Source organism: Molossus molossus, unplaced genomic scaffold (assembly GCF_014108415.1).
Source record: "Molossus molossus isolate mMolMol1 unplaced genomic scaffold, mMolMol1.p scaffold_m16_p_6, whole genome shotgun sequence".
Classification (NCBI taxonomy): domain Eukaryota; kingdom Metazoa; phylum Chordata; class Mammalia; order Chiroptera; family Molossidae; genus Molossus; species Molossus molossus.
In genome coordinates, this window is record NW_023425399.1 from 12,853,901 (window position 1) to 12,875,454 (window position 21,554).

Sequence of the window (21,554 nt, forward strand, 5' to 3'; positions counted from 1 at the left end):
AGACTCAGGTATCTTCCTGCCTTGTGGATACCACCACACAGCTACCCTGCAGCTCACTAGTTCAATGTGTCCAAACTGAGCTCTCTGGTCACTTAGAAATATCTCATCATAAGGAGACAGTGGGAGCACAGGTCCTAGTTAGACTGCCTTGGTTCCAATTCTAGCTCCACCCCTTACTAGCTGTGTAACCTCAGGTAAATTACTTTACATCAGTTTCCTCAAGATGATAAAGGTAATATCATAGGATTGTTGAGAGGATTAGAATGACCTTTCTGATACACAGTAAGAGCTATAAAAGTACCATCTTTTACTGCTATTGTCCATTTAAATGTTGTTCTTTTCTTCTTTTTTATTTTTATCCTCACCCGAGGTCATTTTCCCATTTTTTTGTTCAGACAAAGCAGGGGGGGGGGGGGTAGAGAGGGAAAGAGAGAGAGAGAGAGACATCGATGTGAAAGGGACACATCGAGTGGCTGCCACCCGCACCACCCAACCAGGGCCGGGGACAAACTACAACCGAGGTACGTGCCCTTAGCGGGAACCGAATCCGGGTCTCTCTGGACTGCAGGCCGACGCTCTAACCGTTGAACCAAACTGGCCAGGGCTAAATGTTGTTCATCTGCTCTGTCAGCTGGATTCATTAGTTACGTTAGAAAACAGGCAACAATACCCATGCAGTTGCTCAAACTAGAAAGCAAATTGTCATAGTCCACTTTCTCCCACTGCTCCTCTGTACACCTTCAATCTCTCACCAAAGCCTGACCTACAGTCGGCCCTCGTTTATCACGGTTAATCAGTTCCAGACTCTACCACGATAAATGAATTTCCGCGAAGTAGGATTCTTTATTTATATACAATCGTCTCTTGCCACTTCATGCTTTGAGTTTCGCGGCTTCACTCTATCGCGGTTTTTTCAAATACTATACTATATACTGTATACAATTTTCAATCTGTTAATTTGTTCTCTATTCCTACTGCCACCGGCTCTTGAGATTAGTGCCATCACAGGCCTGGATCACTGTGCCATCCAGGCAGAAACCAGAGTAATCTTTCTAAAATAAAATGGTTTTCTCATCTCGTCCACAGCCTCCATGGTTCTTAGAATAAATTCCTTAGCATGGCCTTTAAGACCCTTCATAACCTGATTCCTGCTTTCATTTGCACTTCAAACTCTTTATGTCCAAAACTAAACTCTCTCCCCAAACCTGCTGGCTTCCTGGATTTCCCTCTTTAGTGAGTGGTACCACCTACTGACCGCCCAAGGGTTCCTGCCTTCCAAATACTCCCTAAGTGATATACCACATTCTCAGAAAGCATCTAAGTTTAAGATGGAGATATGCTTACATGAAGCACTTTAAACCATTTTGGGTTTTAGTATTTAATGCCATAATAAATAGAAACAAGGTAAAATGAAGAATTCACCAAAATTATATGTAGCACTTACTAACCTCCAGGAATACAGTCCTTGCACTCAAGGATGTGTGCTCTATCTGCAATATTTTAAAACGATAGCTTAAGAATACATACTTGATCTTGATGCAAGTCACCTGGCAAGTTCTGAGAAAAAAAATGCACCCTATTTTCCTTTTTTAATTCTTTTCTAAGATATGTAGAGAGATGAACAGTGGTGATGGACTGGCTTCAGAGAGATGACATCCTAACCACAGTCACTTACTAGCACTATGTGACACAAGACAAGGGGAGCTAGAACAAGTTATCTACTCTCTCAGAGTCCCAGTCATCTCATCCGTAGCATGTAAAGTCACAGGATATTAAATGAGAACACGTACATAGCTGCCGCACAGTAGAGGGCAGCCATTCTTATTAGCACCATTAGGTTTTATGTTGGAACTTTACCATGAACAGTTACTGTTTCATCGCCCTGTCAGTTGAGCCTCAGGTATGAACAAGGAGAATTTTTAAAGTTTGACCCAGGGCCCATTACATGCTTTATGTCTGACAACCTCATACAATGACCTGTAGATTCTACTCCCAGACATGGGTCAGGCATCCCAAGGTCTGGCTGTAATTAAGTTGCATACACTAAACTATTTTTAGCAGCCTATTTAGTTCAGTGACTACATCTAAGTACTGGAGAGTAGAGGTGTATGTGTGTGTGTGTGGGGGGGTCCAGTTTGGGTTCAGGCAACAACTCTCACCCTAGATTGGGCCAGAACCAACTCTACTCAGCACTATTGAGGAAAGCCATCTTTCCCACAAAGCTCAGAGAAGTGCAGAAGCGGAGCTGGAGCGTGGTGAGTGAGGAGAGGCACGGATAGATCAGCAGAACCACTCCCAGTGACGGAGGAAGTATCCAGCACTCACCCCTTCCCTGCCTGCCATCGGTGCAACCATCAGAATCATAAAAATGGAGGGAAAAAACCCCAACTAAAAATCACCTACTTAGGTGAAATGCCTAAAACTGCTCGCAAAATTCAGTGCATTTCTCTTCGAGAGAGTCTATTATTTCTCACCAGGTTCTTAAAGGAGTCCAATGCCTGAAAAAAAAATCGAGATTTGCTGTTAAGATTCCTCTCTTAACAGATGGAGAAACCGAGGCGGAGAGAGGTAAAAGCAGTTGTCGCAAGCCAAACAACAAGGACGTTGACGTGAAGGCTTTTCCATTTCCATTCCGGTCTCACATTCGTGGCCCTGGGCCTGTCCGATACCGCCTCGCTTCTCCGCAGGCCCTGAAAGACCCCCGGGAGGCGAGCGCTGGTGGCCGAGCCCGGGAGATGTTGCGGGCGGTCCAGGGCCAAGCGCTCAGAGAGGCTCCGCAGCCGCGAAGATTCCCCACCCTGGCCTCACCCCGAGGAACTCCGTTGCCTTGGTGGCTCCAGGCAGAGCTCCGCGCACTCTAAACCCCGCGAAATTGGAGGCGTCTTGGCGACTGGGAAGAACTACGCCTACTCACTCACCTGACAGAGGAGGAAGTAGGCGCGCCCCATAAGCCGGTTCCGAGCGAACCCACTGCGCATGGAGGAGGGCGCTAAGAGAATAACAGGAAATGACGTAAAGCGCACGTGCTTCTGAGAGGGGCGGGTGCGGGGCGTTTGAGAGGCGCGGCCGCCGCTCCGCACCTGCGCAGTCGCAACTTGCCGCGCTGCCGAGTCACTGGGGTGGGAGGAGCATAAATAGAGGGCGGGGCGCGAGCCGAGTGACGCAGGCGCAGTGCTACTCCGGAGGCGCGGGCCGCCTCCTGCGCGGGTTTGGATCCGGGTCAGTCAGGCGCTGCGATCCGGGACCGACGATCTGAACCGACGGGACTGGGTAACCGGAGCGCCCAAGTTGCGAGGAGGTGAGAGTGCTGATGTGACGGGGAGGGGCCGCTTCACCGCGTCTTGGTTGCCTGGCCCGACCTAGCCGCGGGCGATTTCCTTGGGCCCTCGTCGAGTCGTTCCCGGAGCTGACTGCCTGGGCCGAGCCGGGCTCGGGCCTCTCCGCCACCTCCTCGGCTGCTGCGGCCTGGCCCTGCCCGAGCTCCCCTCTCTCGGCGCTTCCCGCCTTCTTGTCCTCTCGCTGCCCCCGGCCGGTGTTGCTCCTCCGCCCTCTCCCGCCGGGCTGCGGCTTCCCCTTTTCGCTCTCCTCGGCCGCCCTTTGCCCCTTCCCGCCCTTTCCCGCTCGTTTCTGAGTCCCAGCTTGTTGGCTGCCTCTTTGGCTCCGCTCCCGTCTCCTCCTGCATCCCCGGCGCCTTCGCCCGACCCAGACCTCTCATTCCGGCCGGTGGAGTGTCCTGGAGGGGCAGCCTCCCTCCGGGAGACCCCGGGCGGCCAGAGCTGGGGGTTCCTGGACAACTCCCTACTCTGCGAGTCCCTCCTAGGTTCTGACCTTTCCCTCCGAGTCTGTTTAACTGCGACCAGTCCAGATTCTGGGTGAAAAGAATAACATCGCGCTTTGGCTCTAGCAGCGGGAGTGCAGGGGTTGTGCAGAGTGGGTGTGTAGGGAGGTGTGAATGTGTTCTGTCCCGGGGGCCGATGGTTTCAACCTGGACTTGTTGGCGACTTTCAGAGTTGCTGGACCGTGTTTTCTTTCCCGGACTCCACGCTTCCTGGTGGGCCGAGAAAGTTTCTCAATCTTCAACGTTGTGATGACACGCTTACGCGCGGATCTTTTATTGATCTCTGAACCTAGACTTGAGGTTCAAAGATGTTTTGGTTAAAACTGCAAGATATACATAAGATGGTGACACGTGCAATTCGTTGAAAGTCAGAAATTTGCCCTTTTGATGGAAGAACTTAGAAGAATTTTGCTTGATGTATTTGAAAGAATGGGGAAAATTCGAGGCATAAATTGCCCTATGTGATTTGACTTAAAACAGTACAACATAACTTCTGATAGGCCTTTAAAAGTTTGATCTTTGGGGGGATTGTTCAGCTTCAAGAAGTCAGTGTTGTGAAAACGTCAAGAAAGTCTCCCACAGATTTAATGTTAATGAATTATGTTGCCCAGAGTTTGTTTTAGAGCTCTTGATTTGAGTGAATGGGAAGCTAGGAATACAGAGGAACATAGTAAACCTTTTGTAAATTACAAACACGCTCTGATTTAGCTCTTAAGGTCCGGCCTAACACTCAGCTTTGCTCAGGGATAATATAACTGAGAGAAAAGGTGAGTAATTAAAATGCTGGAAGTCTGAAATTAGTTGAGATGGAACTTCATTCCTAAAGTTTTAGTCTGTAACCAGTTTTAATTTTCGTCTGTTTTGGTTTTTAACTTTTAGTGTGTCAACAAGAATGTTAACTAAGGTTGTATTAACATTGAGAGGTCTCTTGCAGTGCTGTTAGATTAGCGCTATATAGTTAAAAGTTACATTATTTGGGAATAGAACTTCTTAGCGTAGTCTTAGGGCAGGAATGAGTTTCCAGTCCTTAAAGGAAGGGGGTTCACAGCCCTGGTACATGTCAAGTTCACCTTTATATCTCTGGCACCCAGTCTAGTGCTTAAGCCCATGGTAAGAATTCTTTATTTTCGGAAGGAGTGAATTTTTGCCTATATAATTCAGCAATGTATATTTAGATGTGATGTACTGATTTCCAGAGGCAGAAGAGGGTTCCTGTGGCATCTGCAGGATTGGGGAGACTGGCTCATTTAACTCTATAAAGACCACTAGTCTGAGCATTTGGCTGACTGGTTATGAAGTAATTGTAGGAAACTATAAGTCAAACTTGATTTTAGTTCTGCCAGCAGGAAGAATTTGTTTATAACCTATGATAGCACTCTTTTAGATGCTGCGGGGCTTTAAAAATATTAGAATGTGATCTTTGCTCACCCCTCTCTCTCCTTAGGTATATAGGACATTATTGTGTGTGTGTGTGTGGGGGGGTCCTCTAAATCCAGAAGAATTAGAAACTAGTGAAGTATAGAATTGATAGTGTTTCCTCACATTCATATACTGGTTAAATAAACCAGCAAAATATATGTGGGGAGTGTATTTAAATTTTGTGTCTTAATAAGTTGAGGTACAAGCTGGCTGAGTTCTTTTGAGACTTTCATTGTTCATTGTTTATTTCCCCAGAGATAGCTGCCCTAAAATATCTCCCTCTAGGCACAAATAAAGGACAAGAATAGGTCTGATTCCTCACTTTCTTATTCTGCCACTTGTACTACATGGTTACATTATATGCAACATATTACGACACCCTGACCTTTGGAATATTAGGGGTCTCACAATAACATCAAACCTACCCTGAGAAATGAACAGAGAGGGAATCAGAGAGGATCCAAGGCTCTACAGAGAGGCCCTGCTCTCTGAGAGTCCCTCAGGGGGGTGGGGATGGGGTTGGGGGTAGCAGGTTAGGAATAAAGAAGAGGTAAAGTGAATCCTTTACTTCAAAAATTCCCCATGTTCTTTTTTTTTTTTCTTTCTGATTCTCTGTGATTTCATAGATACTCGTTTATTTTTTGTTTAGGATTTGGTATTAACTAATTTTATCCTGAGTGAAAGAGTAATTGGGAAACTAGATTCAACGAATTTATTAACATACCTCTTGTTGTTTTGGTTGGTCCCCCTTCCCCTTTTCTTTGTTTAAATATAATATCAGGTGGAAGAAATGGAGAGCTTTGGTTTATCAAGCTAGTTGATTAAGTGAAGCTCATTTATTTTTATTTTCTTTTTCTGGCTTTTTAAAAATTAAGTGAAGATCATTTAAAGGCTCATCTATAGAACAGTAATTTCCATTTTTTCTTTACTTCCTACCTATTTTTTGGCTTTGTTCTTTTTATCTTTTTGAGTTGCAAGTGTAGTTCATTTATTTTTTTTTATCTTATGTAATAAACTGTTCAAAGTTATAAAAAACCAAATGAAGGTATCATCCTTACAGGGAGAGTGGAATAATCAGTAGTCACTGAAATATGTTTGAAATCCTGCTTTAACAATGGTAACTGCTTGATATCTGGGTATGAATAATGATTTTTAGGTCAGGATTGCTTTAGAGAAATGCTGCCATGTGTCATGAAGTTACACTAAATTAGACCTTTTAGGGTTAGACTAGATAAATACTCAGCATTGTAAAGAATCAGGTGCTATTGGTTGAGCTTTTCCCTTTTATTTCTGATGCAAAAGTCATTTTGTCTGTAGATTTCTAGACTTCTACAACTGGAGAGATCCCTCCCCCTCTTTTAAAAAGTGTACTTAAACAGAGATTTTAGGTAATCTTGTTTCCAAAAACGGTAATAGGATATTGCCATGAAGTATTTGGGCATTTAAATTATATCATGATAAATATAATAAAACCTACAGTTTCCTAATCATCTACATTGAAACTTCTTTTAAGAAATAGAAATTAGTCCTCCTCCCTCTACCCCAACAAACAGAATAGTATCAGAAATAAAGATCTTACCAAAAGGTATGCTTTTGAACCTACCTGTTTTCATTATGCTCATTTTATTTTGATTTTCTTTTTTAGTATTAGCGGAAACATCATAGTAGTGTAAAAAGTTTCACAATGAAATCCGAAGCCAAGGATGGAGAGGAGGAGAGTCTACAAACTGCTTTCAAGAAGTTAAGAGTGGATGCATCAGGGTAATTAAATATATAAAATGTTTTTTGGTAATTATTCACTAGATTTAAATAGCCTTTTCCTCTGAAGAGCTCTTTCTCTACTAAAATTTCTTATTATTTGTACAAGATATAAATGTTAATAATGTGCCATTCTATCAAATTCTTCATAGCATTGATTATTTGTAAAAGAAACTCTTCTGTTAAATTTTGAAAAGTCGCAGTTCATTTCTACTCCAAGGTTCCATGATTTGGTTTTCCTTAACTTTGAGAAGGGCTTTCCCTCTCTCTTTTTAATCAAACATTATCAAGCAGTGTCCCATCAGGGATGTCCACATACATCTCTAGGGAATCAGTATTTTTCACTAAAAGTGAATTGCCTCAATAGAAATCTATGCAGACACTGTCAATTTCATGGGCTCTATTGGTGAAGATATCACTATGGAAACCTATTCATTAGGGTTCTGTCACAGAGATCAATAATCTTGGACCCTTTGGCCAAACTAATTAGAGCACTTACAGACCAGCTGCTGTCTGGATGTTAATATTTCACCCTTTGCAAAATGTTTTGTGCAGGATTCTTCTCATTCCCATTCTTTGCCCCACGTCAGAAGAAATTTCAAATTTTTAATGGATATAAGAATATTTCTTTTCATGAATGGAAACCAAACACTCAAAGCTTAGAGTAGAATGCTTCACAACAAGTAATAATAATAATCACTCAAATTTATTACTCACGTCCTGGCTGGTTTGGCTCAGCGGTTAGAGCGTTGGCCCGCAGACCAGAGAGTCTCGGGTTTGGTTCCAGCTAAGGGCATGTACCCCAGTTGCGGTTTGTCCCTGGCCCAGATAGGGTCGTGTGGGTGGCAGCCACTCGATGTCTGTTTCTCACATCGATGTTTCTCTCTCTTCCTCCCTCTCTTCCTCCCGCTCTATCTGAAGTTAAATGCAAAAAAATGTCCTCAGGTGAGGATAAAAAAAAAATTATTACTCACTATGTCCTGGACACTAGCTTAAATATTTTATACACATTATTTAATCCTCACTACCAACTTAGAAGATAGATACTACTGTTATTCCATGTTACAGATGAGCCACAGGTGAATTAAGTTACTTGCTGAAGGTCACATCAGTAAGAAGTGGTAGACCAGATTTGAACCTAGACAGTTTGTCTCTAGAACCTGTGCTCTTAACCATTCCTTTACCTTGAAAACAACATGAAGAAATGCATGCAGTACCTGGCACGTAGTCAAAAATTAAATAGACACTAGTTGTTATAGCTGTCTGCTTATTGCTAACACTATTTTGGCCTACCAAATGAGAAGATTTATACTAATAGACTGATTTATGCTAAATATACTAATAGTGTAATAGCTGTGACAAGTGCTCACATTTGCTTCCATGATACTTCAAATAAGTATCTATCTCCTCCCAGTGGTTTTTCTAATATGGTGGTCATTTTGCCACTAAAATTGACTAGTACTTTATAAACCATTTTGAGAAATAGAAACAAAGCAGAGAACCAGTTCCAGATTGTGGTCAATAATGTATGCCTTCATGACTTTTGGTATAGAAATAATTTTTTTTAAAGCAGGAAAATACTAGGAAGGATGCTCATACACCTACACACATATAAATTTCTTAGTATATACATTTATAGTATATAAAAAACTCTTGATGTACAGATTCTTTTCCTGGTATTTTAGGAAGTTGGAGCATAAAATTAAGCTATTTCAGTACCCTGAAAAATTACTTGAAACATTAAAAAACATTTCAAAGTATCTGTACAATATAGGGCCAAATCTATATTTGTAGCATGTGATCTGCTTTGAGTACAACTGTAGAAAGAGAAGGAACAGTGGAGAATATTCGAGAAAACCAAACAAATAAGAGTAGAGGGGGGTGAGTCATTATCATGACTAAGCAGAATAAGACTTGTATAGTTTATCGTGCATTTCTAGTTGTTTCATATTGTTGCTGACTTACAAGTGGGACATCTGAGGTACTGACTCATAAACTAACCATGCCTTGCCAGGAATTTAGCATGATCCTGTTCAACAGGTTTTGATTTCTAGTGGTATTTGTCTTATCAAGACAAATCTCTGTATATTTATTATAAAAGGGCATAATTCTTTTATCTGACTAAAAAATAATAAATGCTTATAGGAAAATTCACAAAAATAAAAAAGGAAGCAAGTAGCACATTTCACCATAATCACTGTTAATGTCTAGACCATCTGTATATGTAACACCATATATTTTTTTATATAGTTGAGATCATAATGTATGTATAGGTGCTTATCTATGCTGTTTCCTTTTAATATTATAAGCAGTCTCATGTTATTAAAGTTCTTTATACACTTAATTTTCTTTTTTAGGTTTTTTTTTTTTGTTTTCTTTATTGATTTTTAGAGAGAGAGAAGGAGAGGGAGAGAGAGATGGAAACATTGATGAGAGAGATTCAATTGGCTGCCTCCTGCATGCTCCCCACTGGGGATTTGGCACACAACCTGGGCATGTGCCCTTACTGGGAATTGAACCAGTGACCTCTATGTACATGGGTCAACGCTCAACCACTGAGCCCCACTGGCTGGGCTATACACTTAATTTTTAATAAATTTCTAATATTCCATTGTATAAATCTGCTATAATTTATATAATGCAGTGTTGTCTGTTATTGGACATGTAAATTATTCCCAGTTACTTTTTATTTTTAATATATTTCAGTGGACATTGTTTTGTTTTACTTGAGTAGATTTTTTATTTCTAAAGGATTTAAACAAAAATTTTTGTTTTCTTTTACTGATTTTAGAAAGGAAGGGAGAGGGAGAGAGAGAGAGAAGTATCAATGAGAGATACTGCCTCCTGACTGGGAATCGAACTGGAGACCTCTTAGTGCATGGGTCGATGCTTAACCACTGATCCACATTGGCCGGGCGTATTTCTAAAGAATTTTTATCAGTACCACAGCATGTGTGGTAGGAGCCCTGTGTGTATGTGTGTGTGTTGAAATGGTATGAAAGGATTTAACCGAAATGTTAATGTTGGTAATCTCTGGGTTGTGAGATTATAGATGATTCTTTTTTCTCTCCTTTACATTTTCCATCTTCTTTACTGGGAAACCCATGTTACTTGGTAATTTCAAACTGCTAAGATTGAACTCTGAGTAATATTTCAAGTTTATTAGTTGTAAAACAGAGTATTTTTCTAAAAATTGTATAATATTTGAAAATGTATTCATTTTCAGGTTAGATTGAGTTTCCCAAAGTTTTTGCTCCTAAACTTATTTTCCAGCTCTGGTTTGCCCACATAAAATAAGTGGTCAGTGTTATTAGCATTCTCACTGGACATAAGGCCTGATCTGCCCCAGATAAACAGCTTAAAAGTCTATTTATATCCTGCTGCTGGTTATACTTAAGAATCATTCTTTGGCTTGTGATTTTGCAACAGTAGGTTTTTTTAGGGATCCTCTAAATTTGGTTTCAAAGGAAAATTTGCACTAAAAGCTGAAGAACTTTGAGAAACTCAAACTAGAAAGAAAACAAGTGTTGTTTGGGTTGGTGAGAGCAATAGGTTCTCCTTGTACAGTGTTCTGTAGCAGTAAACTTTGTTCTTGTCTTCAGGTCCATAGCATCTCTGTCTGTTGGAGAAGGCCCAAGTGTCAGAGCATCAGTCAGAACAGCAGCAGACGATACCAAACCTAAAACCACATGTACATCTAAAGACAGTTGGCATGGGTAAGAGCTGCTTCTTGCAGATGATTTTTTTCTCAATGCCTTAAAATATTATTGTATTTTCTTTCCCACGTATCCAGAAATGGGTGTGTTATGGTACCTAACCCAAGACTCAAAGTTCAGACAAAGACCCATTCTTCCCATTTTTGAATTTGCTGAGATTTGCTGTATGTACTGGTTCATAGTCAATTTCTATAAATGTTCTGTTTGAGAAGCATGGGTCTTCTCTAATCATTCTTGGGTTCCATATATGTCCATTAAATTAAGCTTTTAAATATGTTATTTGAATTTTTAAAAAATTTTTTTTGTTGGCTTGACCTATTAATAATTGAGAGAGGTATGTTGTAATCTCCTCTATGAGAGTACATTTGTCTATTTTCCCCTTAAGCTCTATATTTTTGCTTTATGTATTTTGAGGCTGTTTTGTAGGATCATACAGCCTACGTTCATGCCAGTTTAGAATGTTTTCTTAGTGGTGAATTGAGACTTTTATTATCTAATAACATTCCTAGTCCCTTATAATGGCTTTTGTCTGGAATTAATATAGCTAATTCAGTTGTCTTTTAGTTAGTATTTGCCTAGTGTATCTTTTTCTATTATATTCAGACATTCTGTGTTTTGTTTTATTATTCAATCTGATAATTTTTTTTACTGCTTAAATTCATTTACACATATTTTGATTATTGATATATTTGGACTTGTTCCTACCATTTTACCTTATGCTATTGTAACACCTTTTCCCCCTCTTTTCTCTCCTCACCTTTAAAAAAAATGTTCGAAATGGGTTTGTTTATTTCCCCTACCTTTTTTCCTTCTATTGGTTTTGTGATTATATACTTTGTTTCTATTCTTTTAGTAGTTAGCCTTGAAATTTGAGCATGTATGCTTAACAGAGATAAAAGTTAGTATTTTAACCTTCTTCCTTAAAACCCTTTTATTCTGACCTCCTGCCTTCCATGGTGTAGTTGCCCAATATTTTAGTTCTGTCACTTTTTAGTCTCACAGATTAGGTTTTATTTAATTTCATTATTATTTAAATAGACAATGGTTGTTAGATTTATCTCATTTACATTTTCTTTGCTCCACCGTTCTTGTGTCTCAGACCTTCTATAGGATCACTTCTTCCTAAAGTACTTCCTTCAGAGGTTTCGTTAGTAAAGGTCTTTCTGTTAGCACTTGAAAGTATTCTTTATCTTCTGGAATAATATATCTAGTCTCAGGTAGTTTTTAAGAAGTTCCTGTTGGGTTTGGTATTATACAGTTTAGCTATAGTGTGTTTAGATGTGGATTTCTTTTTCTTATTTCAGTGTGCTTCCTATATCTGTAGATTCTCTTTCATCAATTTAAAATTTTTCTCAGCTATTATCTCCCTCTCTTTTTTAATGCTTTTATTGATTTTTTAAAGAGAGAGATAGAAACATCGATGTGGGAGAGAAACAGTGATCCTGCACACCCACTTCTGGGGATTGAGTCTGAAACGTTGGGCATGTGCCCTGACCAGGACGTGAACTGGGACCTCTCAGTCCACGGGGCGACACTCAATCCACTGAGCCACACTGGCCGGGCTCAGCTATTATCTCTTAAGAAACCACCCTTTCCTTCTCTGTAGTCTTCCTTTCCAAGTCTCCAGACTTCTTAGTCTTACGTATCTCTTAACTGTTACTTTTTTCCAACTCTTCAAGTCTCTTTGCCACCTTTTAGGTCAGGGGTCAGCAAATTTTTTTTTTTTTGGTAAAGGGCCAAATAGTAAATATTTTAGGCTTTTGAGGGCAAGAGGTGAGATCTGGGGATGTTATGTAGGTACTTAAATAAGTGAGGAAAACTCCTGCCCTGCCTGCCTGATGGGCATTTTCCTGGCTGGTGGACATACCTTGTGTTCAGCTGCTGACACAGTCTCAGAATGGAATGACTAGACTGGTGGGGTGGGTGGGTAGGGGGCAGTGCCAGCGTCAGTTTTACTTTCTGCCCTAATGGTACCCAGATTCCAGCGTGCCTTTCTCTCCTCCAGAGAGAGCCTGGCACAAGCCAGATGCTCAAACTGAGATTCTACTTGTCAGGGCCCAGTGATTGCCGACAGCAGAACCCCAACATGTAGATAGCCCGCATGTCCTCTGAACAGAGGTGTGGCATGTCTGGCCAGGACGGCGGGTGCAGCTTTATCTTCCAGTTTAGTGTTTCTTTCCTTAACTGTGTGTATTCTGCTGTTTTGCCCATCCATATAGTTTAATTTCAAATATAAAGTTTTTTTATTTCTTAAAGTTCTATTTGGTCCTGTTTTCACATTTTCTTTCGCAAATTTAAATCTGTTTTGCTTTACTTAGTTCTTTTATTTATTAATGTTGTCTTAAAGGTTATATAGTTTATCTGATATTTCCCAATATCTGAAAATTTCAGGAGTCTAAATCTATCAGCTGTGATTGGTGGTAGAAATGAATCCCAAACCTGCTGCCCTGTTTAGTGATCATGGCAGAGTGGCCATTTGTTGCATTAGCCTCACAGTGGTACTGAAGCTGCTGAATTCGGGGCATAGAAACATTTAGTTTTTACAGCATCAGTTTCAGTCATCTGTGCAGGGTGCTTCCCCAGATCCGCTGGGTCAAAAGTTTCTGAGCCAAGGGTTGGGATGGGAGGGTGTTCTGCACTAAATGGTTGGCCCAAGAAATGCAGTTAAAAACTACCCTTTAGCTCTCCTGTTTCCGTAGCTGGCAGATATAGAGATGGTAAAGTTTCTGAGACGCAGAGACATAGGCAGCTTAAAATGGAGGCAGGCACATGTCTTTGGGGAAACTTATGACCTGAGACTCATATGCCTGAAAGGAGGCAGATTTCCAACTGTCATAAAGAATCTGTTTAGGAGAGCTCTGTGTTCCAATATCTTGTGCATTTTTTTTCCCTCTTAGCTCTACAAGGAAGTCTTCACGAGGAGCAATGAGAACCCAGCGTCGTCGACGTTCTAAGTCTCCTGTCCTTCATCCCCCAAAGTTTATACATTGCAGTACAATAGCGTCTTCTTCCAGCAGCCAGCTCAAGCACAAAGGCCAGACTGACTCCTCTGATGGCAGCAGTGGGCTGGCAATTTCAACCCCTAAAGACTTCAATGCAGGAGAATGCTCTACTTCTCTTGAATCCAATCACACAGGGGCGGTTGTTGAGCCTTTGAGAACTTTGGTTCCAAGGCTGCACTCAGAGAGTAAGAAGGAAAACTCCTCTGATGCTACTCAAGTCTCCCAAGCAAGTCTCAAGGCCAATGATCTCTCTGACTTTCAATCTGTTTCCAAGCTAAATCAGGGCCAGCCATGTGCATGCCTGGGCAAGGAGTGCCAGTGTAAGAGGTGGCATGATATGGAGGTGTATTCCTTTTCAGGCCTGCAGAACGTCCCTCCCTTGGCCCCAGAACGAAAACCCACGCTTGAGGACTACTCTCAGTCGCTTCACACCAGAACTCTGTCTGGCTCTCCCCGCTCCTGTTCTGAGCAAGCTCGAGTCTATGTGGATGATGTGACCATTGAGGACCTGTCAGGCTACATGGAATATTACTTGTATATTCCCAAGAAAATGTCCCACATGGCAGAAATGATGTACACCTGATAGCAAGAAGCCAACTAATATGCTTTAAACCAATGAAGGGTTGTCAGAGAGATGTAGTTAATGGCAGACCTGGCAGCCACTTTGTGTGAGAAGACATCTCCTTCTGTTCACTGTGCTTGCAATAAAAACTTTACTTGGCATCTCAGTTCATCTTCATTCTTTACACTTATTCTCTGAGTTCTTACATACCGACCAAGGCAAGCTGATTAAAGAACAATTCCTTTCATTTAGTAATGTTCCTGGGGGATGAAGAAACCGTAATTCCCTGGACTGTTAGCAGGGGGTACATGGTAAAAAGCCTTTGTAAAACAGTGCATCTTTTCAAATCTGTTAAAGATTTGGTGGCCAAGGAAAATGAAATGTGGTTTTGTTATTGGACTGAACATTTGTCATGCTGTAGTGCCAACCCAGAATATTAGAATTTCCATGACTGATTTAAACCATCTCTGATTTAACTAATTTAATTGCCTTTACAGGTTTCTTATGCTATTGTTAAGGCAGAGATCTAGGGTTTAGAATCAATATGAAAAAACTAGCTGGCCTGCCCTGTATTGTTTGAGAGAATCACTAGCCATCACAGAGCAAACCCTGCTGGGGCTGTTCAACCTGAGGGAAGTTACATGGTGTCTCTCATGTAAGAAGCAGCTTGGTGTGAGCTGCTTCAGTTAGAGGGAGGCGGTGTAATGTTAGAAACTAGTATGTCTTCTCCATCTCTTGCATTTTAATACATCTGGCATGTGTCAGTCACTTGTAATGTGGATCTCTTACCTCAGTTTCATGTGCTCTGGGTGGATATCTCTCTGCACTGCCCTCCTACCCCAGCAGCCCCATAAGGTGTACGTGCTGTATCCTGAGTTCTGGTCAGCCATTCCGAAATGCCCTCCCAAGTTTGGTAAAAACACCAAAAACTGTCCCCAATTTCAGCTGGAGGAGGAATCCCTGTCTTTTTCAGGTGAATCCAAAGTGAATTTTATGTATGCCACCTAACTTATTTTAATTCAGACCATCCTAAGCATACCCACCGAATTTAGTGAAATTTTTTTCAGCCATTTTAATGCCACGTTAACAAAAAGCTTGTTTTATTTAGATTATAAAATAAGTTTTACTCTTTACCTAAGCATCCCACTGTCCATGGGGTTGATTCATGACAGTGGGGTCTGGGCTTACAAATAGGTGATTTATACTTGGGAGAGGTGGGAAGGGTATTTACTGGAAAAACCTTGACTCGAAGTAGTGCGAGCCCCTGCTAGTTACTAGTTTGGTGTGGATTGAGTAACATTTGAAGGCTGTTGTGGTTCAAGCTAGGAAGCAAAATGCCTTCCATCACAGCACTGGGAACTGTAACAGGTTTCATAATGCTAGCAGAAGGTGCACTATTCATGTAGCTAAGGCAGCAGTTCTGAAACTATGATCTCAAGACTTTGTATGCTTACAAATTGAAGATCCCAAAGAGCTTTTGCTTACGTGAGTTATATTTATCGCTGCTCACCATATTAGAAATTAAAACTAAGAAACTTGAAAAATATATATGGCTTGCAAGATAATCCATAAATCCATTTATGTTAATATAAGTAGCATTTTAAGTTGGAAAATAACTTCTGAAACAAAAAGTATTTAATGAGGAGAGTTGCACTGTTTCACATTTTTGCAAATCTCTTTAGTGTTTGGCTTAATTGAAGACAGATTCTCATGTCTGCTGCTTCATTTAGTCTTTTGTGATATTGCCTGTCATGTGACCTGGAAAATGATACTTGTGAGACAATGAATTTGAAAGAGATAAATAATACGTTAATATGAAAATAACTTTGACCTCACAGAGCCTCTGAAAGAGTGGATTCCCAGACCACACTTTGAGAACCACTAATCTAGGCCCTTGGAGTTGGTTGTAAAGGTACCCGCCACCCACCCTCACCTCCACGACTTGTTTTGCTTCACATTTACCGGAGAGTGGGGGAGCAAATGGGCTTAACATGTTACCTGAATTCAGGTGGTTCCCAAGTCCTTTTTGTTTTGCTTTTCAAGCCAGTTGTCTAGTTATTAGTTCTGTATATTAACAGAACAGTCACAAGAGAATGAAGAATGATGCACATTTCTTTCATGAGTTGTTATGAGGAGGTGTCAGGATGAAAAAGACAAGTTCTAATGTCTGAGTAACCCGCTGAAGAAATCCAAACTTGAATGAGAGTTTAGGCATTCCAGACTTGCAAGAATGAGTTGTACGTATTTATATCTCGGTATCTTCCTCAAAACGCGAATCTTTTGAAAAATTCTTCTTTTCCTTTATTGATTTTTTTTTTTTAGAGAGAAACATCGATGAGAGAAAACATGGATTGGCCGCCTCCTGCATGACCCCACTGGGGCCCACAACCTGGGCATGTGCCCTGACTGGGAATCAAACCGGCGACCTCTTGGTGCATGGGTCGATGCTCAACCACTGAGCCACACTGGCTGGATAAAACATGAATCTTCAAGACAAAAATGACTATGCAGATGCAGTTGGGCCAGGTTTAATATGTGTCCCTCACTGGGACATTGACCTTTTGTGAGTGCGACTCACTGAACTCATCTTTCTCTGACTGACGTGTCCTGGGAAATAGATTCAGATCGTGGGTTGAGGAATTTAGACTCTGATGTTTTGAAGAGTAGCATCCTGACATATGCCTTTATTTAATAATTACTCATTGAATATTCATTTATTCAGCACATTTATCAAGTGCCTACAACACACCAGAAAACACTCTACTACTAGGTGTTGGGAAGAGAACAGTAAGTAGAACAGCATCCTTGTCCTCAGAGAATGTGCCATGGAGAGAGAAGGATTGGGGGATGGTAAGGGCTGGGCAGGGGGGAAGGCTCCTGTTTATTTGGGGTGATCAAATAAGCCTTTGTGATAAGGTGACATTTGAGCTGAGACCCGAAGAAAGTGAGGGAGCAAGCCGTGCAGGTATTTGGGGGCAGAGCGTTCCTGGCAGGAGGAACAGCAAGGATATCTGAAGCTTGAGGCAGGTGAGGTAACAGAAACAGGGCACGGACAGATCACGGAGGACCTTGTAGTTCATATTAAAGGCTTTGACTCCTGAGGAGACAGAACCATTTGGGGATTTGGAGGAGAAGAGACATAATACCAGACTTGGCCTTTTCAAAGAGCACTGGCTGCTGTGTGCGGACTAAGGGGAGCAGGGGAGGGGAAGCAAGGAGGGCAGTTAGGAGGCTACTGCAGTTGACCAGGCGATAGTTTCTCGTGGCTTGGACACTAGGTGGTACAGGAGAGAAGACGTGTTCTGAAATTATTTTGAAGGTACAGCTGAAGGGATTTGCTGATTGACATAGGGTGTGAGAGAAAGACTGGAATTAAGGATGACTTCAGTGGTTTTCATAATCTAGGAGTTGGCGGGAGGATAAATTAGGAATTTGATTTTGATCTTATTAAGTCTGAGATGCTTATGACATTGTATAGAGCTGTTGAGTTGGTGGCTGGATATAGGACGAGGTACAGGCTGGAGATACAGATTTAGGAGTTGTCAGTATATGGATGTTTATATTTAAACTATGAGACTGAAGGAGATCATCTTGGAAGTGAATGCAGATAAAGAATCAGTCGGTCTATCTGAAGATAAATGCAAAAAAAAAAAAAAGGTCCTCGGGTGAAGATTAAAAAAAAAAAAAAGAGTCAAGGACCAAGCTCTGGGACATTCTTTGGGTATAGACGTCCAGAGGATGAGGAGGAACCAGCAAAAGACAGTAGGAGCAGCAGAACCAAGAGAGGAGTTCTAGAAGTCAAATGAGAAAACATTTCAAGAAGGGAGCTGTCAGCTGCCAAAAGCTAAGGAGAAGGAGAGACACGGGGCACCCACTATGTGCAGGCACTGGGCATGCAAAATGAGCCAGAGTGCCAGGCACAGAGTAGGTGTGCATGCATTGTTTTGGAATGAAGATAATCCTTGCTTCAAACAACTCCTAGTTTGGGGGAGGAGCCAGCATGTGGAAGTCACCTAACCAGCCAGGAAACTTGTCTAGGGAGGTGAGGCTTCTTCAGCAGAGTCTTTAATGTCCTGGAGAACTCAAGTGGGTTTCTGTGTGCATTCTTTCTCTGCTCTGGATTTTCAGTTCGCATCTTGAGAAGTTGAGGACACACAGGAAGCAAGTGGTTGACTACCCCATCTGACCTAAGAACAGTGGAGCAAGAAAAACCTGGGGAAAAGAGGAATGGGATAGATACTTTTAAACACAGTTTAAAATTCACTTCGAACCCAGAGACATGGAAGTAGGGTTCAGACTGACAAACTTCAGAGGAGGGGGGCAGGGAGGGAAGCGATAAACCAAAGAACTTATACATATGGACATAAGCAATGGACATAGACAACAATGCTGGGGGGTGGGAGGGACAGGAGGAGGGTGTCAATAGGGAAAAAAGGAGAAATACCTGTAACAAAAATAAATTCATTAATTAAAAAAAAATTCACTTCGAGTTTAGTAAATCTAAGGAAAATCTGTTGTAATGCACATAAGGCCACAAGAGGTCTCCCTTTCCCTGAAATGCACTTGTTTAAAGGGCGGGGCCAAAAAGTGATGGCCGGTCAAGAAGCTCAACCCTGGTCAGGGTAAGGCCAGCAGCAAATTTGGCAAAGAATTTACCTAAACATTTAAGAAATCAAAGTGTCCCTTTAACAGTAACATAGTTTATCAGTTTAAAAAATGAAAAACCGCAGGGTAATCTTGAGTAAACAGTACTGGAAAGAGTAAGAAATGCTTTTCCTGTCAAAGTACTTCATCTTTAGGGAGTGATCTCTTCCCTCTTCGCTGACGTTTTTTATTAAGCATGATAGTTTGAAAAGTAACTTATCTTGTGAGAATAATATTAATAAAAGCTAACATTTCTTAGTTGTTTAGTGTGTTCTAAGTCCTTTTTTAAAAAAATGTTTTACAGTATTAACTCATGTAATCTTCACCCAGCCATATAAGGTAGATACTGTTATCCTTAATACTAAAAACCCTTTGACAAGGGTACTTTTACAGATGAGGAATTTGTAGCTTAGAGAAATGAACAGTTGGTTCAAGGTCACACAGCTTGTGAGGGGCAGAACTGGGATTTGAACAGATATTTAACTCCATAACTGTCTATGCTACATGTTAGATAGGACAAGGGTCTCAAGGTCTGGGCCATTCTTACTAAATGTTATTTCTTGCTTACTGTTAAAATGTAGCACAGTATTTTGCAGATATAGCAGTAAACAGCATGAGCTGACAAGAACTCAAGGGGATGAAAGTAGCCAACTGAAAAAAAAAAAAAAAAAAAAAAGAAATCAACATGAAAGTGACCAAATAATGTATCTAAGCAATGGGTAAGCCTCCATTCCAGGAGACAGGGCTTTGGATAGGAATCCCCCATCTTCTCTACTTGCAGCAAGTAAATAAAACTATCCTGGAACACCCACGTCTCTTTTTTTTTTTGGTACATGTCCCTAGCGGGAACCAAACCCAAAACTCTCTGGTCCACAGGCCAATGCTCCAACCGCTGAGCCAAACCGGCCAGGGCCCACGTCTCATTTTTTAATAGCGCACCCCAAGTGCAAACCCCTTCAGTTTGGTAACACACATAGCCTCTGGTCAATAAGTAGGTAAATGAGTATATAAATATTATTAAGAAACAGTTTCTTAATTTGACAACATACAGTGGTTCTTAACCAGGAATGGGAGTCAGATTTGTCTGAGCTTTTAAAAAAAAATGCAACTGCCCTGGCCTTCCCCTAGGACAATCTAATTCAGTAGGTCCGGGATGGGTGACTCTTACAAGTACAGGCCCTTGGTAGGGAACCACTCTAGGGAGCTGCACGGATGAACAGTGGCTAAATTTATTAGGCGAGCAGTTCTCTATGACACAACAGCCGCCCAGCCTTAGAACAGAATTACGGCGATTTGCTTGGCATTTAAGTACAAAGGGTATTGAACTTGGGCAACTCAGACTCCTCTGGCTTCCAGTTCGAGATGCCCTTTCCGCTCCGCTTGAGAACAGAGCTAGAAAGAAACGTGTGCTTCTCCAAAGACTTAGGTGAGAAGTAGCAAAGCAGAACTGTCTGGGGGCAGCACCGAGGTGTTCTTAGCGGTGAAGTGTGCAAGCAGGCTGTGTCAGTCAACCTGGCTAGGTGGTGAGACACAGTCCAGATGGTCCAGCCTTTATCTGCTGCTATTTGTTGTCAACTTGGCAAACAGCTGGTGATACTGAGCCCAGAGGCTGGGTGTTGGAGGTGAAACATGGACACAGAAGGCACTCTTTAAGGCCGGGGGCCTGGGAGGAAGGGAGAGAACATTTTCTATCCATTTCTGAAACAAAGAAAACTTCTGCAGTGATTTTAAGTGGCCTAAGTCATCATGCGATTTGGGTATGATAAGTCAGAAGTCAGACAACAGTCATGTTCCCAAGGGCCTCCTGTGCTTGCTTTTTTTAGTGGTTTCTATCCTCCCCTCCCCCATGTCTCTCCTCCCTCTCTCTCTCTCTCTCTCTCTCTCTCTCACTCACACACACACACACACACACACACCCCACAGCTTCCTGTTCTTGGTGGTTCCTACCTTTCTCAGAATTACTCTATGCTCCTGTTAACCCCGGGCTCAGCTGGGATTTCCAGTCATGAGCCCTGGCCACAGCTTTGTGTCATGGAGAGTTATCCATCCCTTTCACTGGAGCTTGGGAACCTGAATGCTGGGAATGCGCCCAGGCCCTGTGCTCCTGCCCCTGCCCCAGGAGCTTTATGAAGCCTGGCTCTTAGGACACCACAGCGAGAGAGAGCTTGGACAGAGAATTAAAAAAAAAAAAATCATGATCCTTGAGTGTTTCTGAGAGGAACTCATTCCAATACAACTGGCAACTGTGTCTCAGAGGACAGACTCCTCACCCTTCAGAGGAGGTACTTGCCCTGTAGGAGAAAGGGAGTGACTGCTCCTCCCAGGGTTTCCTTGGGGTCCCCGGGTGGAGGGAATTTGGGGTTGTGCAGGAGCTCTGGGCTCAGATCTGCTGTCTCCAGACCCCACTTCCAGGACCTCACCTCTCTTCCTAAGTTCCCTCCTCTGCTTTCAAAAGCATGCGTGAAACCAGGCCCCATTCCTTTCTCTCTAGGTCACCAGATTCCTTTTTTGGGGTTGGCAGTAGTGCCATAGCCCCAGGACCTGTGAGGGCATGTGAGTAGTTAGTGGTGGGGCTGAGATTTGCTCTGGGGGGTTTCAAGTGTGCCAGGACAGGC

At 41.9% G+C, this 21,554-nt stretch overlaps 1 protein-coding gene across 1 annotated transcript; it reads left to right on the forward strand.

The window, feature by feature from the left end:
- The first annotated feature begins 3,183 nt into the window (after nt 1-3,183).
- OSER1 (oxidative stress responsive serine rich 1) lies at nt 3,184-14,862 on the forward strand. The gene is made up of 4 exons (XM_036244831.1): nt 3,184-3,298; nt 6,903-7,018; nt 10,618-10,731; nt 13,629-14,862. The coding sequence occupies exons 2-4, from the start codon at nt 6,942-6,944 to the stop codon at nt 14,314-14,316; spliced, it is 879 nt and encodes a 292-aa protein (XP_036100724.1). The 5' UTR covers nt 3,184-3,298; nt 6,903-6,941; the 3' UTR covers nt 14,317-14,862.
- Nucleotides 14,863-21,554: the final 6,692 nt, after the last annotated feature.

Bases quoted from the DNA above. Each gene is read 5' to 3' on its own strand.
- OSER1 (XM_036244831.1), top strand. From the start codon at position 6,942: ATGAAATCCGAAGCCAAGGATGGAGAGGAGGAGAGTCTACAAACTGCT. The intron at 7,019-10,617 runs GTAATTAAATAT...TCTTGTCTTCAG, and splicing joins TTAAGAGTGGATGCATCAGG to GTCCATAGCATCTCTGTCTG. The intron at 10,732-13,628 runs GTAAGAGCTGCT...TTTCCCTCTTAG, and splicing joins TCTAAAGACAGTTGGCATGG to CTCTACAAGGAAGTCTTCAC.